Below are 22,205 nucleotides of genomic sequence, written 5' to 3'. Positions count from 1 at the left end.
TACCTTTTTTTTTCTCAAATGTAAGACTATATTATTAAATATGTCCTTTTGTTTTTGAGACAGTAGGGTGTGATAGAGATTTTTGCCATTATTTTTAGTAAGGTAAGCAAGCAATTGTTCAAAATAAGGAATGTCATCAGAATTAGTATGCTAATGAGTCACAAATAAGAAATTTAAGTGGTGTATGAAATAAAGAGATTCTCATTTTAGACATGCCACTTCATCAAACAAGACAAGGTACAACTAAAACCTTCCTTTGTCTGATAAAGGTGCTGCTTCAAACATTAATAAATTCTTCATTTTGTTACACAATAACATACACCTTTTCATTTTTTAAATTAGAATTGTATTTTTTCCTGTTACAGACTCAGAAACTACAAAATTAAACTTAAAATTAACTTTTCATACTCCAAATAATAAATATTATCACTTTGGTGCACTGCATTACTCTCCTTCATATACATCAATGATTATCCCTGACACTAATAAAGAAATATTTCTCTTAAACCTATTGCAATACCTTCAACTTACTAAATGTTTTATAAACGTTTTTATTCCCATTGCTCTGTATTAGTAAGTATAGTGTTGGATTGTTCTGCATGTCTAAATGAATGTAATGGAAGATAAACAAGAATCGTTTTGCTATTGTTTTATCCTTTTCTGGGTGATGAGAAGCATGGGCTTCTGACAAGCCAACAATTTAATTTTTTGAGTGCAAGTGAACCATTAACCATCCAAAATAGAAAACCACTCAATAAAGTAGAATGGCTGGACCTGTCACTGTTTTCAACTGTTCTGAAATAGTGCACTAGTTGATATTGTAACTTAATGTGTGTTTCTACAGCCTCTAATGCTATTTGGTTTAAAAGTATTTCTTTGCTAAGGTATATATGTTTGTTTTCAATAAAGAATCTTAGTATTTCTGCACATATTTAATTCCATTTTACCTGCAATCATAAATAATATTAATCCCATGCTAAGCACATTCTCTTTATGAAATAGCTTGTTGCTGCTTATGATGAAGTGGTGTAGATCTTATGAAGATCAACTGAAAAGTTCATGGAATGTGACCAAATGAGGTTTATTTTTCAATATAGTTTCTTTTGTGGTTCAGACACTTCTTCCATCAGATTTGCAGTGCTTAGATTGCATTGGTGAAAAAGCTTTCATCTTGTTGTTCAAAAAGTCATCAACAGTAGATATGACATCATTACTGCAATTCTAGTTCTCAACCAAGTGTGTTTTTTTTTATGTTGGGAAACAGATGATAGCCAGATCAAGAAATTAAAGATGGTGATCAATCAGTTTAAAGCCATAGTCATTGAAATGAAGGACTTGTGTGCTGGAGCATTGCCCTGATAAAACAAGACCCCCTTTGTCAGATTTCCTGGATGTTTGTCTTAAAAAGCTTTTTGTAACTGCCTCAGCAAATTGGCATAGTACTCTTCATTGTTGGTGTAGCCCTTTAAAGATAATCAATAAACACAGTCTTTTGCATTTCAAAAGACTAAGACCATCACCATCTCTGCAGATGAAATGAACTTAACCTTCTTTGGAGCAGGTGAGGAGGTGCGTTTCCACTATATGAATTGTCTCTGGCTCAAAGTGATGAAGCCAACACTCATCCTGGCTTTGGAAATATTTGAAGAAACCAGCTGGATCTGCCTGAAACAATATCATATTTCCCCATGATGTGATCAGCCTGGTGCACTTTTAATTGGGTATCAGATGTGGCACCCACTGCATAGAGACCTTCATCATGCCAAGTTCATTGTGCAGAATATTCTCAAATCTCTCACAGGATATGCTAATAACATTAGCTATTTGATTTATAGTCAATCGCCTGTCATCTGTCACCGTGTGGTGAACACAGTGTTTTCCTCAGTAGTAGCAATTGCGGGATGACCTGACATTGGGTTAACTTAAAAACTCTCTGTTCCCCTCCTAAATTCAGCTGCCCATTTTGTACTGTTGGTAAAGCTGGAATGTCATCTCCCAATGAAGCAACCATATCAGCATGAATGTCTTTGGGAGCTAAGCCATTCTTCAGCAGATACTTGTTAACATCACAATGTCAAATTTTATCCATTTTCAATAGAAGTCACTGCTAGTTAGTTTTGAAGTCTTTTTTTGAACAATCAGATATCAGTTTACTCAAGAGTTTAAATTAATACATGCTGTAGCATCACTCCTTCATAGTCAGCCTATGAACTTTTCAACCTACCTTTGTAAAACCTTTAATGACAAATGTTTTAGTCCTCCTCCCCATGTAAATAAATAGTGATATTTTACTGTTATGATCCATGGGCTGTTAATTATTTTTGCCTTTATGTAAACTCCCTGTGAACTAATGACTATACTTTAGTGAGAAACAATGTGTTCTGGCTTAATTTGATTAGATTATCAATTGTTTATTTGGTCTATTAGTATTTCTTGTCAATTGATGAATTTGTTTGCAACATTTCTTAAAGGAACTTTCATATACTATCTTAATGTTACAACAGTATCTGTTTAAGCGTATTGCAGTGATTTCAGCTGTATTAGAGTGAAGTCATTACTAGTTTATTGATCAGGTCATCAGTTTGTGCTATATTTACTGTCATGCCTTCATTTTCTTTAATCTCCATAATAATCTCATTTCATCATGGCATAAGGTTTCTTCTTTCACTTAATGCAAGTTCTGTCCATCTTGACTTTCTTGTTTCTTCTATGATCTGAGTTTGCTTCTCCCTCTCCCTCTCAGTATTCATCTCTGCTACTTATTGGCTATTCATTTTCATCTTTATAATTCCTCTCTCAGATGCCTGAGATGCTGATGCTTCATCTTTTACTTCCACTTTCTCTCTCTTGAGTAGATTTTTTTTTGCTTCTTTTACACTGTTAGAACATAAGTAGAAGTTGGTGTTGTTCTTGAATTCTGATCTGATGTTCTATTGTCCAGTTTTTGTATATCTTCTCAGGAAGTTCCTTACAGAAGGCAAAAATCATAGCAAATTTAGTCTATTTTCTTATTTTACACTTAAGAATCAATGTTCTTATTAAGTGTATATAGGTGGCACTATGTCTAAGAAGTGGGGACAAATGATGATCTTTTTCATTGGATAAACAGATACAAATGGCTTGTGTTTTTTAAAGAATTTTCAAAATATTCAAAATTGTTGAAGAGTTGTATGAATAGGATACTAGATATATTTAGCATAGGATTTCTTTGTAATAGTGTTGAAGCCATATTTCATGTCAAGCTGGAGTTGACAGTTAAATGGTTGAGTATAATTGACAAGTTGAGAATGCCTTCAGTGTTGGTCACAAAGGAACTACAGTTGGTTTTTTAGTTAGGGCCACCCTATTTTTTGTTAAACTGGTTATATAAAAACCTTAAACTATCATTCTGGCAACCATAACAACATAGATTACATTCAAGTTCTTGAGCAATGTATCTCTATCTATCCATCTATCTCTATGAAACACTCTTATTTTGTCTACAAAAATATTTGAAGTACTCGATTGTATTAAGATAAAACTTTGGCTAGATACATTGGCCTCATTGAAAATACAATCAAAAGTCAGTTTTATCAACACATCAGATCCTTAGAGAATTTATCTGAGGAAATATAGAAACAATAAGTTCAGTTTTAGATTAAGCAATTACTCTTTTCAAAAATAACTTTAAGAGATTTAATTCCTGCTTAACAGATAAAGTCCTTGTATTAAATATTTTATATCTAACCTAGGCACACAACCTCCATGTCACCCCCACCTTGAGAAACATATAGTTATTTTGTGATTAGGTAGAACTGTTTGTATTATGGATGTGTCTAGTCACTCCCCAAACAAAAGAGGGGTTTAGGGTGGTGGGTACAGATAATAACCTGTTCGAATTATCTATTTTCCTAACATTCAGAAATCTTTACTTTCGAATCGTGCACTATCTGCATCAACTTTAAATCTTTTATTTTTTAGTTTTACTCTAGCTTAACAAATGTTTAACATATAGTATTCCATTCATTTACGATATAATATTCTGTATTAAGTATAACACTTTTTCCTCCTCAGGATGTTAGTAAGCATTCTGAACTCCACAAACTACACACCACCAGGAGCTTCTTCATGGTTGTTCTACCTGCTTGAAATAGCAGCCAACCTCCCTCAGTATTATCCTGATCTCTTAAAAAATGGATGATACATTGAATGATATTGTCCAAAGTAAACTATTCTTGAATAAGGATTATCATGACTGTAATGTCTTTAATCATAGGACTGACATGTTGCTGAACGAAAACTTTTATTTTGGGATTTAATGCCAATACAAAACACGTTATAACTAAGCAAGTGCTGCTTCTTATTGCTGTAATCTCTTCTTGCTTTTTCATTGTATCTCTTTGTTGTTTTGTATTTTTGGATGGCCATCATCTCACACACTGTACTTCTGGGCATTGTACAATTTTCTCTGGGTTAATCAGGCTTTCATAGTCAGAATAGACAAAATACTCATCAATTGCTCAAGTCAATTTGGTGTCTTCTATCATGCCATCCTTCTTTGGTAACTTAATTTCTAGGTTGGCTTAATTAATGCAAATAGAATTAAGAGGTTTTCCCTTGTATTTAGTGCAACACTTAAGTATGGAAATAAACAAGGTTTAAATTTTTTGTTACATGTAGTTGTTACTGTGTATTACAAAATCATAAAAAATTGAAATGAATGTAAATTTCAGGTACATAAAGCACCAGATCCTTTAAATAAATAATCTCTGATATTTTTATGCAGTTTTGAACATACAGCTAGTCATCTTTGCAATTGGAGATGAACATATATTTCTGAATTTCCATATTATTTATAATCATTGATTTGTTTATTATTAACTAGCAGTATCGCCCGGCGTTGCTCAGGTTTGTAAGGGAAATAACTATAAAGCATTTTTAGAGAGTTATAGCCCCAAAATAGCAAAAAAAATGGAAAAAAATGATGGTAAATTTTTTTGAGAGTAAAAAAGGTGGAGTTGCGTCCCCTAGATAGTTTGCGGTTTGTGTTTCTGGTTCTCGACCCCATGTTGAATTTATCGATTTTGTTCAGAACTGGGGGAACTTTTCAAAATTTTCGCTGCGTTAGTTTTGAATTATGACATTGGGCTATGTGTGTGTCAAGTTTCATCAGAATCGGTTGAAAGCCGTGGTCAGGGTGAGGGTACAAGCAAACAGACACACAGAAACACGCACAGACAAACTGCCGTTTATATAGAGAGAGATTTCTTGTGGTAATTAATAACTAATGAATTAGTTGTCTAGTAAAACTATGTAAGGTTTATAAATTGTACCTTTAGCTCATTAGCTAACCAATTTATATACATTTCTATTAATTGTTTGCTGTAATAGTTTGGAGTGTAGACCACTGATTCTTAATCTGGAGCTGTATGAAGCAAGTTCAGTAACTTGCTAGAGATGAGCATTGAGGTTTGATTGGGGTGGGAGTGTTAATAATGATATATTAGAAAAACTTCATTGAATTACTGAAGGATCAAGCATGACTCAAATGTGATAAACATTATTTATGACAAATTAGAGAAATTGCTTGGAAGTTTCCACTGCTCTGTGAGAAAGTGTTTACACAGTTTTTCCATTTACTATTTTGTTTAATCTTATTTGTCAAAAGTTTGCAAATGCTTTCATATTGTAAGGAGTGGTGATCTTTGTCACTAACAAAACTGCAACCAGACATTGCAAAACTTGCCAGTTTTCTTCAGCTACAAACAAGTCTTTTACTGAATAAAATTCTCATCTTGAAATATTTTATTTCTCACATTAAAAAAAAAAAATAAATAAATACATATTAAAGCCAAATCTGTGGTAGTCTATAATTTATGCTTCTGTTGTACATTTGTCTTAACAACAGAATTTAGTTTGTTTATACACAATTTTATCTCCATAGAAATAATCATTTTATAAGTTACTACAAACACTTTGTTTTTGTGATATAGCTGTGATTATACATTGCAAATGGTGAAACCATGTCCTCCACCCCCAGTAGCATTTTTGGAGGGTCTACAGAAATAGATTAGGTGCAGAAGTAGGCTATGAGAAAAAAATGAGACCCAGTGTTGTAGGTATTACCTTCTTATTGATTTGAAATAGTCACTCTTCATTGATATTATATAATATGAAGTATCATGATAAATGCTTTCTTCCAGGTAATGTTTCTTGGTGAAATTGAAGAAATACTTGATGTGATAGAACCACCACATTTTCAAAGAATCATGGATCCACTGTTCAGGCAAATAGCCCGTTGTGTATCCAGTCCACATTTCCAGGTAAAGCAACATTTTTTTTTGATACTGTAGCAAGCAGGATTTTTTTTTTAAATATGTATATACCTATAGTATTTTATATTGGTTGGGTCAGTCTCTTGCTACTTTGAGTTTCCACTGTAGGTACACTGATTCTTCAGGCAAGTTGTCACAACTTGCCTGTGAGCTCAGAGTAGCAAGAGATTGACTTGACCAATTTAAAATATCTTTAATCTTTGCCATGCTGTTGTCCTTTTTTTTTCTGACAGTTTACACCAAACATAAGTGTGTGTATATATATATATATAATATATATATATATATATATATATTATATATATATATATACATACATACATACATACATACATATACAGAGAGAGGGATCCTGATTGAACAATCCTGTAATTCAAAAAGGCATTAAAGCACTGTTTTTGTTATTTCTGCGATGATAATGATAGTATCTGTAACTTCTCCAGTAACTCGTTGAAAATTTGATACAACCTTGAAAAATATATTTTTGCTCTATGCTAAACTTACTGATTTTGTCCTGTATTGACTCTTCTAAAATTTTAGCTTTCAATATCTTGTGCAATCTTTCTCCAAAATTGCACTAAGAAACAATTGTCTTCTACTAACTATACTAGTTTTTGACAGTTTAAACATCTTAACTGTGCAACTACTTTAAGAAAGTTCACATAAACTATAGTTATAGTTCTTATTGCAACAGCACATTACAAAGAAGATAACTAAAGTGTTAAAAAAGAAAAACAAAATTTTTAAAAACACCCAAAATAGTTTCTCAGTGGTTCTAGACAGAGCCTTAGTTGAGATATTTTGAAGATTATCTTAGAAATTTTTATGTAAAGGCAGAAATTGTCCTCCATATGTTATTTGGGAATGTCTTGAAAAAATCTCGTGACACCTATAGCAGCTTGATGCCACACCCTGGGATGTTATAATCTGGTGGAATATCTTTGCTTTAACAACTATTAACTTGAGTTTATGACCTGTTACTTGAGTGTTTGTGGTTTAGAAGAAAGCATATTACTCTATCTCTCTCAATTATTCTAGCTATTAAATAAGATGTAAGATATAACATTCATAACTGATTTACAGTACAAAAGTAGAACTATCTGTTATGGGAGACATAGTGCTAATATCCAAATTTACTGAATTAGTCCATACTAACATAGAAAAATCATGTAAACTGTAAAACAGTGATAAATAAGTGGCACAAATAAAAATAAATTATATGAGGATATATGCACCTCTCATACCTAATACAGTTAAGTTTTGGCCACTAGTGGACTGAATGGTGTGTAATGTAATAGCATACTAGCTGATAACAAAAAGAAAAAAAAATTCATACATCTTTATGTCAGAAAGTTATTAGAAATTTGGCAGCAATGCAACTCAGCTGGTACAGGCCACATTATAAGCGCACTGCCTTTGTTTACATTTTCAGCATTCTTTGCTGCTTAGGATGGAAGCAGGACAGACATTAATTGTGCTGTCAAATAGTTGATGATTATCTACATTGCATCTATTTAAGTTTGACTTGACCAAAACATTTGAAGCAGCTTTTATAAAACCTTAACTGTTTCAAGTATACAACTGTTTTTAGCATTTGAATTCTCTCTCTCTCTCTCACACACACATACACCTACCTACATACGCACACACACATTATGAATAGAAGAGTCACTAAAGTTTAAATAACCAGTAATGACATGATATATATCATTGGTTTATCATGAAACCATAGTTAGAATTTATGTCATGAAACCATAGTTAGAATTATGTAATTATCCCTACCCTCACACATGTATATGTTTTATTTTCTACTCTTCAGTACAGTTTATCACACTAAAGGCAAGAAGTAATACAGAAGCTGTCATTAGACACCAACTGACAAAAATTCATTCTTTCTACTTTACAGGTTGCTGAGAGAGCACTATATTACTGGAACAATGAATATATCATGAGTTTGATTGAGGAGAATGCCGTTGTGATAATGCCAATCATGTTCTCATCTCTTTACAATATCTCTAAGGATCACTGGAACAAGACTATAGTTGCACTGGTCTACAATGTTCTTAAGACATTTATGGAAATGAATACCAAGCTCTTTGATGAACTATCTGCTAATTACAAGTCAGAAAGACAAAGGTAAGTTCTCTCTCTCTCTCTGCTGACTGTATTCTCTATCAATTGTGGATATTTTAATTACTGTAATTATTTAATAAGTACAGTAATTAAAGGTATCCATAGGTGCAACAATGTGGATGACCAGGTAGTTATGACTGCTACCACTTATACTACACCTACTATGTGCCTTTATGAAAAATAAACTGTAAAAGTTGCAGTAGCACATCATTGCAGATGTACATGATGCCCCTGGCCCTTGCAATGACAATGACTTCTTAAGATCCAGGATCCTATACACATCACAGAAGAAAATACCTGTACACACTTTATAGTGGCTTTGGAGATGTGCATTTCCCAGTGTCACTATCTTCCCTAACTAACCCAGAAGAATTAGTACCTCCTCCCTGCAGTAGGTTACTGGAAATCTGGTTTGTAGGAACCACTTTAAAGCTGTCACAGCTTGTTTTATTCTCAGGCCACTGGCAACATACTGTCCAGTACAACCTGCTACATGGTTAGGTTATAAATGGCTAAACCAGCACCTCCATCAAGCTAACCTGATGAAGAGACTTGCTAGTGACCCTGCATGATAGAAACAAGACCTGTTAAAAGAACACATTGACCCAGTGTAGATCAATAACTATCTAACAATAGTGTGCAGGGACATAGAACTATTCAGAAGGGTGAACATAGGTGCTGCAAAACCACTTTGGTTGTTCTTGTCAGACACCTATCTAGGAGAGGTATAGATACAGCATCTTAGCCATGGTGTTGGTGGTGTTGACCTATCTGCACTGCTCCACTGTGGTTTTGGTGAATCCTGTAAGACAAAGACTAGAGGAGTACATCCTGAAATAACTCCATTTTCACACACACAATGAGCTACTGCACAATTTCCATCTACCAAATTTCATTCACAAAGCAAATGAGTTGTGACAGAAGATAGTTGCCCAGAATACTGTGTAGTTGGATAGAACTCAGATTCTCATGCATCTCTGTGTTATTTCGAAATTATTTTTAAATAATTAGGGAATACTGGTTTTCTTTTGATACCTGAAACAGGCAAAGACTGAGATCAAAATTTCAAATTAAATACAGTAATGTCAAGAGTAAATCTGAAACGAGAAAATTAAATAAAACTAAAATAAATTTGGTGTAAAGCTACCAGATAAGGAATCAAATGATGTGCTTATATCATCATCATCATTATTTAAGATCCATTTTCCATACTGTCATGGGTTGGATGGTTTGACTGGAGCTGACCAGGATCCAAGTGTCTTTATATATATATATATATAGATAGATATATATATAGCCCAGTGTTAATCCACATAGTTTGCTTCTTTGCCTGTATGTAATTCTAAAATAAAAAAAGTCCAAGAGTAATTATTCTCCAAGTGTTGTGAAGTTGAGCAACATTATTAAAAATATAGTGTTATATCATTGTTATCATTTATGTCCACTTTCTGTGTATATAAATATATATATAGTTGTTTGGTCAAGAAGCTTGCTTCCCAACCAAGTGATATTGGGTTCAATTCCACTGCACAGTACCATGGGCAAGTATTTTCTATGAAGGTTATAATATGAAGCATTATCATGCAGATGAGTTTGTTTCCACATTTCCATGAAAAAAAATGTCTGGTTATGGGAAAATATTACTTTGCTTGGGAAAGGTAAGGGTAGGTGATAGGCAGGGCATCAACCACAACTAATTCTATCTGACCCAGGCAAACATGGAAAAGTAGATATTACATGATTGTGTGTATATGTGTGTGTGTGTGTGTGTGTGTGTGTACATATGTGTATGTCTGAGTACCTGTATATATGTGTGCATGTAAATGGAAGCTGAAAAAAGTCCATTGTGTATATACTTATATATGCCTGTCCAACCCATGCCAGCATGGAAAATGGACATTAAAGGATGATAATGAGGATTATGTCTGTGTTTATGTCTCCATGAATTAGCAGTTTGGCAAAAGAGACCAATAAAATAAGTGCCAGGTTTTTAGAGAAAATAAATAAGTGCTAGAGTTGATTTGTTCGACTAAAATTCTTCAAGGCAGTGCCCCAACATGGCTGCAGCCTGATGACTGAAGCAACTAAAAGATGGATATATTATCAGTTTTGCTTTCACTTTCCATGCTGGCATTAGTTAAATATGTCAGATTCTGGGACCAGACTGCTGGAACAAATTTTCATCTCTCTCTAATATTTATTACGTTTTTAGCACATGTCCATAAGAGAGCTTATTTGAGAACAAATACTGCAGTAACTTGCCTATGAATTGTGTGTATACATTAAAAATGATATGTCACCATACATTTTGCCCTGTCTCCCATCCACTCACTCTTTTGCAACCTCTCTCTGTCCTGCTACTCTTCATCCTCCTGTACTGCCAATTAGCACAGACTCCTTAACTTATGTGTATCATTTATTACACCTCCACCATTCATTACATTCACCCCACATCCTTCCCAATCTCTAGTCATCATCTACTCTTCCTTATTTTCCATCCAACAATTTATCATTGACATTACTCCCATCTCAACCCTTGTTCATACTTAGTATATTCGCATCCTTATCCCATTTCTTCCATCCTTCAATCTCTCCATACACTCATGCTACCTCTGTCTGGCCTCACTTTCTTTTCCTGTCGTCAGAGCCCACAGTAACATCTAGTCACCACCCTCTTTGTCTTTCCAGCTCCATACAGATTTTTCCCTCCCACTCTTGTGTAATGTAGTCATATATCACTTCTACAGCAAAAGATCTATTCTACTCTCTTCCTTCATACTCTAACCTTTCATCACTTAACATAAAGCTGCCTCCCTCTCTATTGTAGCCCTATTCAGTTGAAGATGGATATTAAATTTGCAATTCACATGGCAACCTCAATAGTACTGGCGCTCAAAAAAAAAAAAAAGACCGCCCAGTTCACTGTATAAGAAAGTTAACATTAGGAAGGGCTTCCAGCTTTAGAAACCATGCTAATGCAGACATTGGACCATGATCCAGTTCTCTGACAGATCGTATGTCAGTGTATTTGTTTGCATTTGTCCACTATGAAAGTTGCAAGCTATGAACAATCTTGCTGTCAGTTCTATCAACAGATCATTCACTCACATCATGCTCTTGAAGATGTATGAAAAAAGATATCCTTTATTTGAAAAGCAGGCAAATGTTAGCTACAGGAAAAGCACACACTTACAAAACAACACCTTAATATATTCATCTAATCCATTTTAGCATAGAAAAGCAGACATAAAATAAATGAATATATATATATAAATACAAGCATACACATCACTGTCACTTGTCCTTCCATCACTCATCACTCCCTCTGTCACTTGTCACTCCCATTGCTTATCTGCTCTTCCCTACCATTGCACCCACTCCCATTGCTTATAGCCATCATAATGATTTCTGCCCTCTCCCCTTAACCTTTTGTATAAGGCAGTACATCAAAGCTGCTTGTACCTGTTACACTTTTCCATTTCCTGGGTCACCTGTTATTCACATTCACTACTATACTGTCAGTATACTTTCTGAAGTGGTTGGGGTGTATGAACGGAGACAACATGTGGACTCTTTAGTCTTGTGGACACAGCTTCTGCTAATGTGATCATAAAATGCACCCAGTGCACTCTATAAAGTGGTTGGTTATAAAAAGAGCATCCAACTGTAGGAACTAAGTCAAAAATGTCATAGTCCTCCAACTTATCTGGGAGGCATAACTCTTAATAAGAACTAACTTAGACTATTATGGCCTGTCCAAGCTATTCTAGCTTTGTGTAAAATGATGGTATCTAGTATATATTTGCTTATTTGTATTACATGGTTCAGATTACACAATGTTCTGATCTACTGTTTGTTGACTGTGCCTATCAGGATTTTCTTTTCTATCTATGTTTTCAGCCAATAAAAAAAAAAACTGATAATGTGGGGAGTTATATAATCCTGTTTATCTTACATAGGAATAAACATTTATCAGAAGTTATATTTCTATCAAATACAAAGATGTATTAAGTTCTTGTATATTTTGTACTACAAAATAAGACTATCTTTCCATAAGACCCAAAGCTGATTGGTTAGGGTGTTGTGCTCCCAATTGTAAGGTTGTGGTTTCATTTTACATTACTCCAGTCGGTTCAGCTGAAAATGAGTACTACAACAGCTGGGTTTTAACTTTGACAGACTGATATGCTGTTCAGCAGAATGTGTTGTACTCTCAGTAGCCTATACACCATGGAAATCAGAATATATTCCAGCCTAGTTTATGAGCCTCATGGCAGACCTAAGACCTAAAGATGTTTCCATAGAACACACATACATACACACTCACAAACTATATTGCTTGTCCAATTTCTTCCTCAGTTCCCACCACCCATCATCTCTATCATTGTCTCCTCCATTATTTTTGTAACTTCAGTATTTTGTCATATGAACAGGGCTTCATATATATTTCTTCATCTTTTTTCTGAGATACCAAGTTATCTTTTTCACTTCCTGGAACCACTACACTTAACATCCCTCCCTAATAATATTGTCCCTCTCCATTCACACCCTTCTGTGCTGCCAGATTTGCTCTCCTAAACCACCATACACCTCTCAATCTTTCTCAGTATTATATCTACCTCTCCTTTCACTCTCATGCAATCTACCTGCCTATTGTCATCTCCTTCTCTCTCAGCCTTTCCCTGCTTATTATTACTACTCTGAGACTCCTTACCCTCTTATGAGTTGTCAGTCATGTACTACTCTCCATTACCTTCCCTTCTATCTCCTGTATCACTATTCACCCCTCTATCATTCACTACTTCCATGCTTCAGCCCTTCTCAATCTCTACAGTCATCACCTACTCCTCCTAATCTTCTTTTTGTTTATTTATCATCAACAACCTCTCAAGCTTTATTCTTTATATTTGTCCCCTCAACCATTTCCCATTTATAACTATCCCTTATTCTTGTAACCTCTATCCACTTTCACTTGCTGTTTTTCTGTCCCCACTCACCTGTATTAACCTTCTTTTACCTTCAAGATCCATCCTGATACTTGATCACCACTATTTTATCTCTCTTTCCAGTTCTATCCCTCTTCTATAATGTGAGTAGCCATGTAATTCCTCTACAGTAAGAAACCTGTTCAGTTCTGGCCCCTCCTTTCATACTTAAACATCTCATCTCATCTAGCATAAAGCCACCTCCTCTACTATAGCGCCACTCATTTGAAGGGGATCTTAGTCTTGCAGATTGAATGGCAACCTCACTAGTGCAAGTGCTAAAAAAAAAACACTCACTCCTCTCTGTTAGCATTAGGAAGGACATCCATCCATAGAAATTATGCCAAAGCAGACATTAGAACCTGAGGTAGTTCTCAGATCAATTGGAGCCTGTCAAACAATCCAACCAATGCCAATAGGGAAGATGGACAATAAAAGATGCTGATAATGATGGTGTATATTTAGATTTCAACTTCATAAACTGTTTCCTTCATTTTATCACAGTCACCAGGGGTGAAAATATTCAAATCAGCATTAATCATATTTATACAGGTAATATTTGGAAACAACTAAAGAACATATAACACAAACAAGACGCTGCTATTATTAAAGCAAAATCAATAAAACAATCCATTAGATTCACTATATTTAGAATTTTTATTATCCATGAAGGAAATATATTCTAGGAAGGTATTGTATTTCTACAGAAGGTTTTCACCTTTGTCTAATGGTCAAATGAGTTTTAAAGAAACTCTAAAATCTCTTTGTTTACATTTATGAAATGTATTTGAAAATATTTTTTAAATAAAAAATATAACGGGACAGTTTACTAGCCAACAGCTCAATCTTTAATAAGTTAGTTTAGATAACTACAAATCGAGACAAATATCTATTTATATGATTGATAATACTACCCCTATCTGATGTTAATTGGTTTACATTTCTTAATACTAGTTTATATATGCTAAGAGGAATTCTAGCAATAGAGGAGACTGTTCTGAAAGTATAGTTACTAGAATAGGAACAGGGTGGAGAAAGTTTAGAAAACAGGGAACAAAAGTTATTTTCTCTCAGAATGAAAGGCAGGTGGTATAATTCTTGTGTTCAAACCACAATATTGCATGATGATGAAATGTGAGCCATGAATGCAGAGGACTTACAAAGACTGGAAATGAAGCTACTTTGCTCTGCTGGATATGCATTGTCAATACCTTGTATAACAAAATGCAAATGTGTTGAGAAAAATATTTGGTGTAAGAGAAATCAGATGTATGCAAGAGAGAAAACTATGCTGATATGGCTTTTGATGCATGTGGAAGATGACAGTATATATAAAGGAGGGCCAATCATTATATGTGATACAATTTGTAGAAGGAAATTCAGGAAGACATGGAACAAAATAGTGATGATGGATCTTTGGACCCTGAGCCTCATAGAGATGATTTGTTTCACTTGAAAAGCCCCATTTGTCTTGACGAAAATGAGATCCTAAGTACAATGTTTATGTATATGCACTCATTAGGCCTGGGCCCTAACACCCAATCTGTCTTCATCAAGCCCTTCCCATTTCTCACCTTCCTATCATTCATCACTCTTCTTACTTCAGCGCTATTCACCTTCTGTAATCATATAGGAGCAGAATATGCATACAGCTCATTCTCCTTTGTGCTACTAGTTACCTCCCCTCTCCTTAGAATCACTTCCTTTTAAAATCCATCCATCATTCTCAATATCGTCTTTTCCCATTTTATTTTCTACCAATCACTCTTTTTTGTATCTCCCTGAGATGCATCGTTGGGTTGTTATTATCTTATTGTTAATTCCCACTGTTTTCTGTTATCACTATGGCAAATCTGCCATCGATGCTCCTCCCCCTACCAACCTTTGTCTCTCACTATAGTCACCTCTAACATTCATCTCCCTTTCCATATTTTCTGATCTACCTACAGATATGTTAAACTACTACTTTCCTCCCTTCCTGTACTGCCACTTATCACTTTTTCTGAGCAGATCTTTATTCTTTGACCTCCACCCAACCCAGCTAATATTTACCATTGGCCACACCTTCACTACATTCACTTCTACACCCATTTGTCATTCTCCTTTCACTCCACCCACCCTCCTTGATTCTTTTATATTCAGCTTGTGTCTTGAGAGTATGTTCTGACACTTTGTCACCACCATTGTTGTCTTTCTAGCTACTCCCATCCACCCTTATATAATGTAAGACAAAGTACCCATTGTATTTTCCATATAGCAAGTCACTTGTGCTTGTCCCTGTATCATTCTTGAGCCTTTCAACACCTAGCCTAAAAGCCACCTCCCTTGCTACTATAACTTCTCTCAGTCAAAGGTTTTTTCTTTGTGTGTCATTTTTGGTGTTCTCATTAGTACCAGTGTCACAGAATGAGCACCCAGTACTCTCTGTAAAATGGTTGGCGTTAGGTTAGGTATCTAACAATAGAAACCATGACAAAACAGACCTAGGAACTCAATGCAGTCTGCCTACTTGTTGGATCTTGTTGAACCATTCAACCCGTGCCAGAATGGAAGATGGACACTAAATAATGATGATGATAGAACTTAATGATGATGATAGAACACTTAATGATTCATTATCATTAGTTTAAACAAATTTAACTTCTAGATAGAATAATTTAACATTTATGCACTGTCCTCTAGAGTAGCCATGAGTGTTGGAGGCATGACAGTAATCCATAATTAATTCTCTGGTTATACAATCTGTTTGACCATATGTTCTGCCAGGATACGAATAGAGTGAATTAAACCAATGTATCCAAATGACTGTTTGAAATATTATTTTGTATTGATTAGTAATACAAAGAAAAGAAATTGCGGTAGGGTAGTGTTATATTTATAAAAAGATAAATAACTGGAATTTATCAATACATAATTAATCATTATATGCAACCTGTAGTATTATGATGAAACCTCTTATTTGAACATTTTTGATTGCTGATGCTGTGATAACACAGATAACTGCCAGCTATAAGACTGAAATCTAAATTAACACAGAAACAAATAAGAGGTAAAAGGTACTCAATACAAATCATAAAGATATGTTAAAGTTTAGTGTAGTCTGAAGTATCCTTAGTAAAGATTCTTATGCATACAAAATAGCTTTTGGAAAATTTCTTTGTAGTAGTAACATCATCATCAAAGGCTGTCTCCATAGATTTACAAAACGGGAGTGGTAAGAAGCTTGCTTCCCAACCACATGATTCCGGGCTCAATCTCACTATGTGGCACCTTGGGCAAGTGCCTTCTACTATAGCCTCAGGCCAACCAAAAGCCTTGTGAGTGGATTTGGTAGATGGAAACTGAAAGAAGCCCATCATATATGTGTGTGTATATATATATATACACACACATTATTTACATTTGACGGATATTTATGTATTTGTGTGTCTGTGTGTCCCCACCATCACTTGACACCAATGTTGGTGGGTGTGTTTACGTCCCCATAACTTAGCAGTTCGGCAAAAGAGACCAATATAATAAAAACTAGGCTTACAAAGAATAGGTCCTGCTCGACTAAAGGTAGTGCTTCAGCATGACAAACAAGTAAAAGAATAAAAGAATACACACCTGAAGATTGGCGTTTTGTGTGCGTAGTGAATATTTCATACTGGATGTTTTTTGAATACCATCTTATTCTATTAAAAGAATTGTTTATCCACCTTTTCATTTTCCAAAGTCAAGTACTTATTTTTCCAGTTTGTTAACATGGATACACAAACACTATGCTCATCTTTATTTTATTATTTTTTTTTTTGTTTTGCTTGCATAAGCTGGTTAGGTCTTTATGAACATAGTCTCATCACTTGTTGCAGACTTTTATTATTTCCTTCATAAAATTCACCCTCCTAATATCAACCTTCCACACATCTTGTCATATCTTCCTTGACCGTCATTCACTCACAAGATGGTACTTCTTTACCTGTCTATCATCTATCCATATCACATGTCTGTATCAGTTCAGTCTTCTCTGGCACACTACTATTGATTCCTCTTATACTTAGCTCATCCATGTATTCTAACATTACTCACCCAACGTAGCATGCTCACTTCATTTCTTTCCAAATTCAGTGCCTCTCTAACATGCAACATTGCACTTTATTCACAAGTGTCATACAATCTACTCCTTGGTGAGAAAATCCCTTTGTTGCAATCACAAGTAAAAGCTCCCCAGACTTATGCTGTTTGTTCTTGCTCTAGCTCTGTGCTTCTGGAACATTCTCCTCCAGTGGTAAATCAGTCATCCAGAGAATGGAAGCTGTCAACTACTTGTAGGGAACCCTCTGAACAGTTGGAAATATGTGTGTAATGTGTAAAATATCAACTTTTGTATGTCTTTCAAATGAAATTGTTTTGTTTATTTTTTTCTTTTTATAATTTTGTTTTTGTTTTTATTCTCTTTTTTGGAAATTCTCAATGTGAAGGGAGAAAAAAAGAGAGAAGGACAGAGAAGAACTGTGGAGAGAACTTGAAAAGCTTGAAGTTAACAACAAGACTAGATTCATCAACAAGACTCCATCTTAACAGCTTGATCACTGGACCTTAGCAACAATGTGGTTTAAGTTTCTTGTGTTTTGGGGAGGGATTGGGGGAGGAGACCACTGTTAAAACTGTGTGAAAAAATAAAAATAATAATGATAACTAAAATTTAAAAAAAAGAGAAAAACTTAAAATTTAAAAAATATAAAGGAATAAAATTAAAGGAAAACACTAGAGGACTGTAGTGCCAAAATTGTACAGCTTCTTGTACATAGCCTGTGGAGATCTATGTCTTGGGCACAGCCGCTGTAATTTATTTCTTGGGTGTCTTGTAAGGCCTGAGCTGAATGCTCCTAGAACTGACAGCCATCTTATTCCTGTCAATGGCCTCTCTCTCTCTCTATCTCTCTCCGTCATCTGCTCCTCTCTACGTTGCATAGTAATTACAAACAAGACAGTAAAACACATACAAACACACACATATATATAAGTATATAAACACACATGCTTGCATACATGAACACACGAAATAGCAATCAAAAACTGTTGATTGGGGAAAGAAAGAAAAAAAAATTATTTGCATAAATATTTGAAAACTTTTTTTGAGAATTTTTTCTTCTCTCTCTCTCTCTCTTTCTATCTCTATCTCTCTTCTTTCTCTTTCTACTATAACTTCTCCTTCTCTTTAGTTTGATTGGCAACCTTTATCCAGTCTGGAAAAAGATTTTAATCTGAATAAAATATGTATTTAAACTGCTTTTCCTGTGTGTGTGTGTCTCTCTCTTTCTCTCTGTGTCTGTCTGTCTGCCTGTATTTCTCTCATAGTATTTATTATTTTTTTTACAGCATTTTATATAACAGATTAAGATAAAAAGACTCATTATATTTCAGTGTTTATTATTCAAAGTATTTCATTAAAATAATATGAATTAAATTTTTTTTTTTAAATCTCCAATTGATAGAATCTAAAAAGAAGTCATCCCCAGTGCTGTGTCTCACTTCTCCTTTTTTTTTTTTCTTTGTATAAATTAGGCTTTCTCTCTATATTTTGCCTTATTGGTAAAATCCCTGATTTTTGTAACTTTTGTTGGTTGTTGGCAATTTAATATATAGTTTAATATAAGTACTTTTTTTTACATGCTAATTAAATCATTGGCACATGCACATTGTCACACCTGCTCACACATACTAAATAGTACTTGACCAGTACATATTTAGTTGACTTTTAACATGTGCATTTAGTTATGTTTGATTAAACAACAACATAAATAGTAGTATCTTTTTCTTTCTTTCTTTCTTTTTTTTTTTTTGTAAATGACAAACAAGAGATAAGCTCCTGATGATTCAGATTAGTAACCCAGTTTCAATTGATGGCTGAGGGCCTTCTTCATTTATGCCCCCTATTGCTCACTGTTGAGAAAGGCATGGACATCACACAATCTCATTTTCATTAAATGACTAGTGGCTTTGTGTCTCAGGAATCGATATCTCTTTTCTTCCACCTCTCTTCTTAAATGGATTTTGCAGTAACTTGACTGCATGTTTGGTAAGATTTACACTTTTTCATCTTTGGAAACAAAACTATTTTTCAATATTTACACCTATATTGCGTATTTGATCAGAGATCAAATGAATCAAAGTGTAGTGTATATGTAAATATTGAAAGAAAATGTTAATAGTCCAAACAGTTATAAATGTTATTAATAACTCAGTTTTGACATTTAATGAACTTTGATGTTTCTATCAAAGAGAGTTTAATATCTCTGAGGTCTTAAATCCTTCCGCAGTTCATTAAAGTAAGTACCAGTGACACATTGGATTTGATTCACTTGTCTATGCACCCTCCCTCTAGTATGTTGGACCTTGTGCTTGGTCAAAAAAAATCATTATTTTATAAAACAGTGTATTTTCTAAATATCACCAACAATTATAAAATACTTTTATAGGGAGGGGTGTTTGGCTGGGATTTTTTTGTTTTACCTTTTTTTGTCCTTTTTTTATGCAGATGCTACTTCATATTGCAATATGCTGCCATATTCTTTACAACAAGGCTTACCCAACTTTGCAGGTGTATGTAGCCTATTAATCTAGTGACTTGGTCAATGTGAGGCTGAAAGCAGCTTTATATTAATTATTAATAACACTTTGCATTGCACAGATGACTTTGCTAAGTTATTGTTATGTTAGTGAGATTTTTTCGTTATTGTTAGTGAGATTTTTCGTTATGTTAGTGAGATTTTTTTCGTTATATATATAAATATATATATATATAATCTTTGGTACACAAGTTAGTTTATAGTGTTGTGTAAATTATGAATGTAAATTCATCCTACCATCACCTCATGTTCAAATTGAATGGAAGTTCGTGAGTATAGTGTTTATATGTGTGTGTGTGTGTATAAAATCCAGTATGTATGTGTGTATATGAATTGTTTGTTTCCAAGAGCAGTAGGTGCTCTTAAAGCTGGTACTGTACTTCAGCTTTGGTATGAATGTATGCACAAGTGTATTAAAGTGATAGCATGACAGTACAAAATCCTCTAGAGGGTCTTTTTATCCATGTATATATCTGATTGCTACATATGTATATATATATATATATATATGAATATATACATACACACACACATTATTATTAGTAGTAGTATTGTTTATTTGTGGTTTAGTGAAGACCTACTGGTATTGAGTTTCTACTTCTTTGTTCCACTAAATTCATTCAGCTTCCCTATGTTTAGTTATAAGTTTGTCTTAAACTTTTCTAGAAGATTTTTCACTGGAAGGTTGGGGTTGGGTGCGATTTTGTGTATAAACAATCATCCCCCTCCACCTAAACATATCCACATTTATTTAAAACTCGGAACAGCCTCTCTTGTTTAAATTGGGTTTTGTTGCTTTCACCCCCTCTGCCCCTTTCATTTTAAAAAGGGTTTCAGCTTTTGACATGAAATTACAGGAAGACTAAAATTGTTTGGTCATTTATGAACAGTATTTAAGCTACTACTATGTAAATTTAATCTCCTTTATTATATCACCATGCTAAACCACAATCTTGTTAATGAACTTATTCTGTGGCAATTGAAATCAGTAAATTTTCATGTTATGATAGAAGAACCTTTATTTTCTATACTTCATATCATATGAAACTGTAATAAGATTGTTAATGTTTGTGTTTGTTGTTTTTTTCCTTTTGTTTTTTTTTTCTTTCCTTTCCTTGTGTTTTTTTTTTTATTTCTGCTGAAAATATGTAAAATGAAAAAAGAAGAAAATAAAACTCTATTTTGAGAATTTAACAGTTATCTGACCTGAACTGTATTAATTAATCTGAATCATCTACTCAATCTCTACCACCCTTACATGTTTGTTGTTGTCGTCATCATCATCATCATCATCACAATCATCATCAACAGTTCTATGCCTGTCAGTATGACTACAACATTTTTTTTAAAATATTTCCCCTGATTATTTATTATTTCAATGCATTAAACCTTATTGATTCATATTTGTGACTTGACTTCTCACTTTGGTTGCCCCCCACCAAAACATATTCATCTATAATGGTCTCTGCGTGTATGTGTGATATTGTTGTTGGCTGTGGTGGTAAACATATTCATTGGGTTATAAAAGTACCACTGAACTACTCATCTCTGTTTAGAATAATTTATCTGGCAGACACGATTCCTCCACCAAACTATACTCAATCACTGCAATCAAATAAAACCCTCATCAATTTTACAATGCTACCACTGCTTAGAGCAGTCATTCCTTGAAGTAACTACTTACAGCTTGGTGGATTAACCTACTCAGATAAGTGTTAATAATGACATGCAAACTATCCAATTTTCTGACTGGATTAGTTTCTGTGATGCCTCTTCTACATTAACCTTGAGTCAACCCAATCCTTGTGAGTGAAATTGGGTAGACAAACTTATGTAGAATCTTATGAGATGAACTGTTGCTGTAATTTAAAGGCCAGCAGCAATGTCAAATTGCTTCTATAGATTGCATTAAGGATTTAAGTGTCTACAATATTCAGTGTGTAGGTAATTCTGTTGTATGACTCAAATACTCAATGTCAGAACCAGTGCAAGGTTCATTTATAATTATATAAAGATAAATATCCTAAGCACTGGTGTTCACAGTCAACTGCTTGAAGACAGGCATGGTTGTGTAAAAGGTTGATCAGAATTACTGGTTTTTTCTTATAAAATGTAACAGTTACCCTTGACATCTACAGGAAGTCAAGGTATCTGAGAAG

General features: G+C 34.2%; 1 protein-coding gene across 2 annotated transcripts in view; it reads left to right on the top strand.

Moving 5' to 3' along the window:
* LOC115209828 (serine/threonine-protein phosphatase 2A 56 kDa regulatory subunit epsilon isoform) overlaps nucleotides 1-21,388 on the top strand; it is a 259,628-nt gene extending 238,240 nt beyond the window's left edge. For both annotated transcript variants that reach the window (XM_036501105.1, XM_029778389.2), the window contains exons 10-12: nucleotides 6,183-6,302; nucleotides 8,221-8,450; nucleotides 17,896-21,388. In XM_036501105.1, the coding sequence (XP_036356998.1) occupies nucleotides 6,183-6,302; nucleotides 8,221-8,450; nucleotides 17,896-17,995 (450 nt within the window). In that variant the 3' untranslated portion in view covers nucleotides 17,996-21,388. The remainder of the gene's footprint in view (nucleotides 1-6,182; nucleotides 6,303-8,220; nucleotides 8,451-17,895) is intronic.
* Nucleotides 21,389-22,205: the final 817 nt, after the last annotated feature.

Source organism: Octopus sinensis, linkage group LG3 (assembly GCF_006345805.1).
Source record: "Octopus sinensis linkage group LG3, ASM634580v1, whole genome shotgun sequence".
NCBI lineage: Eukaryota > Metazoa > Mollusca > Cephalopoda > Octopoda > Octopodidae > Octopus > Octopus sinensis.
The sequence above is the reverse complement of the archived record's forward strand: the minus strand, read 5'-3'. Positions and strand labels throughout refer to the sequence as shown.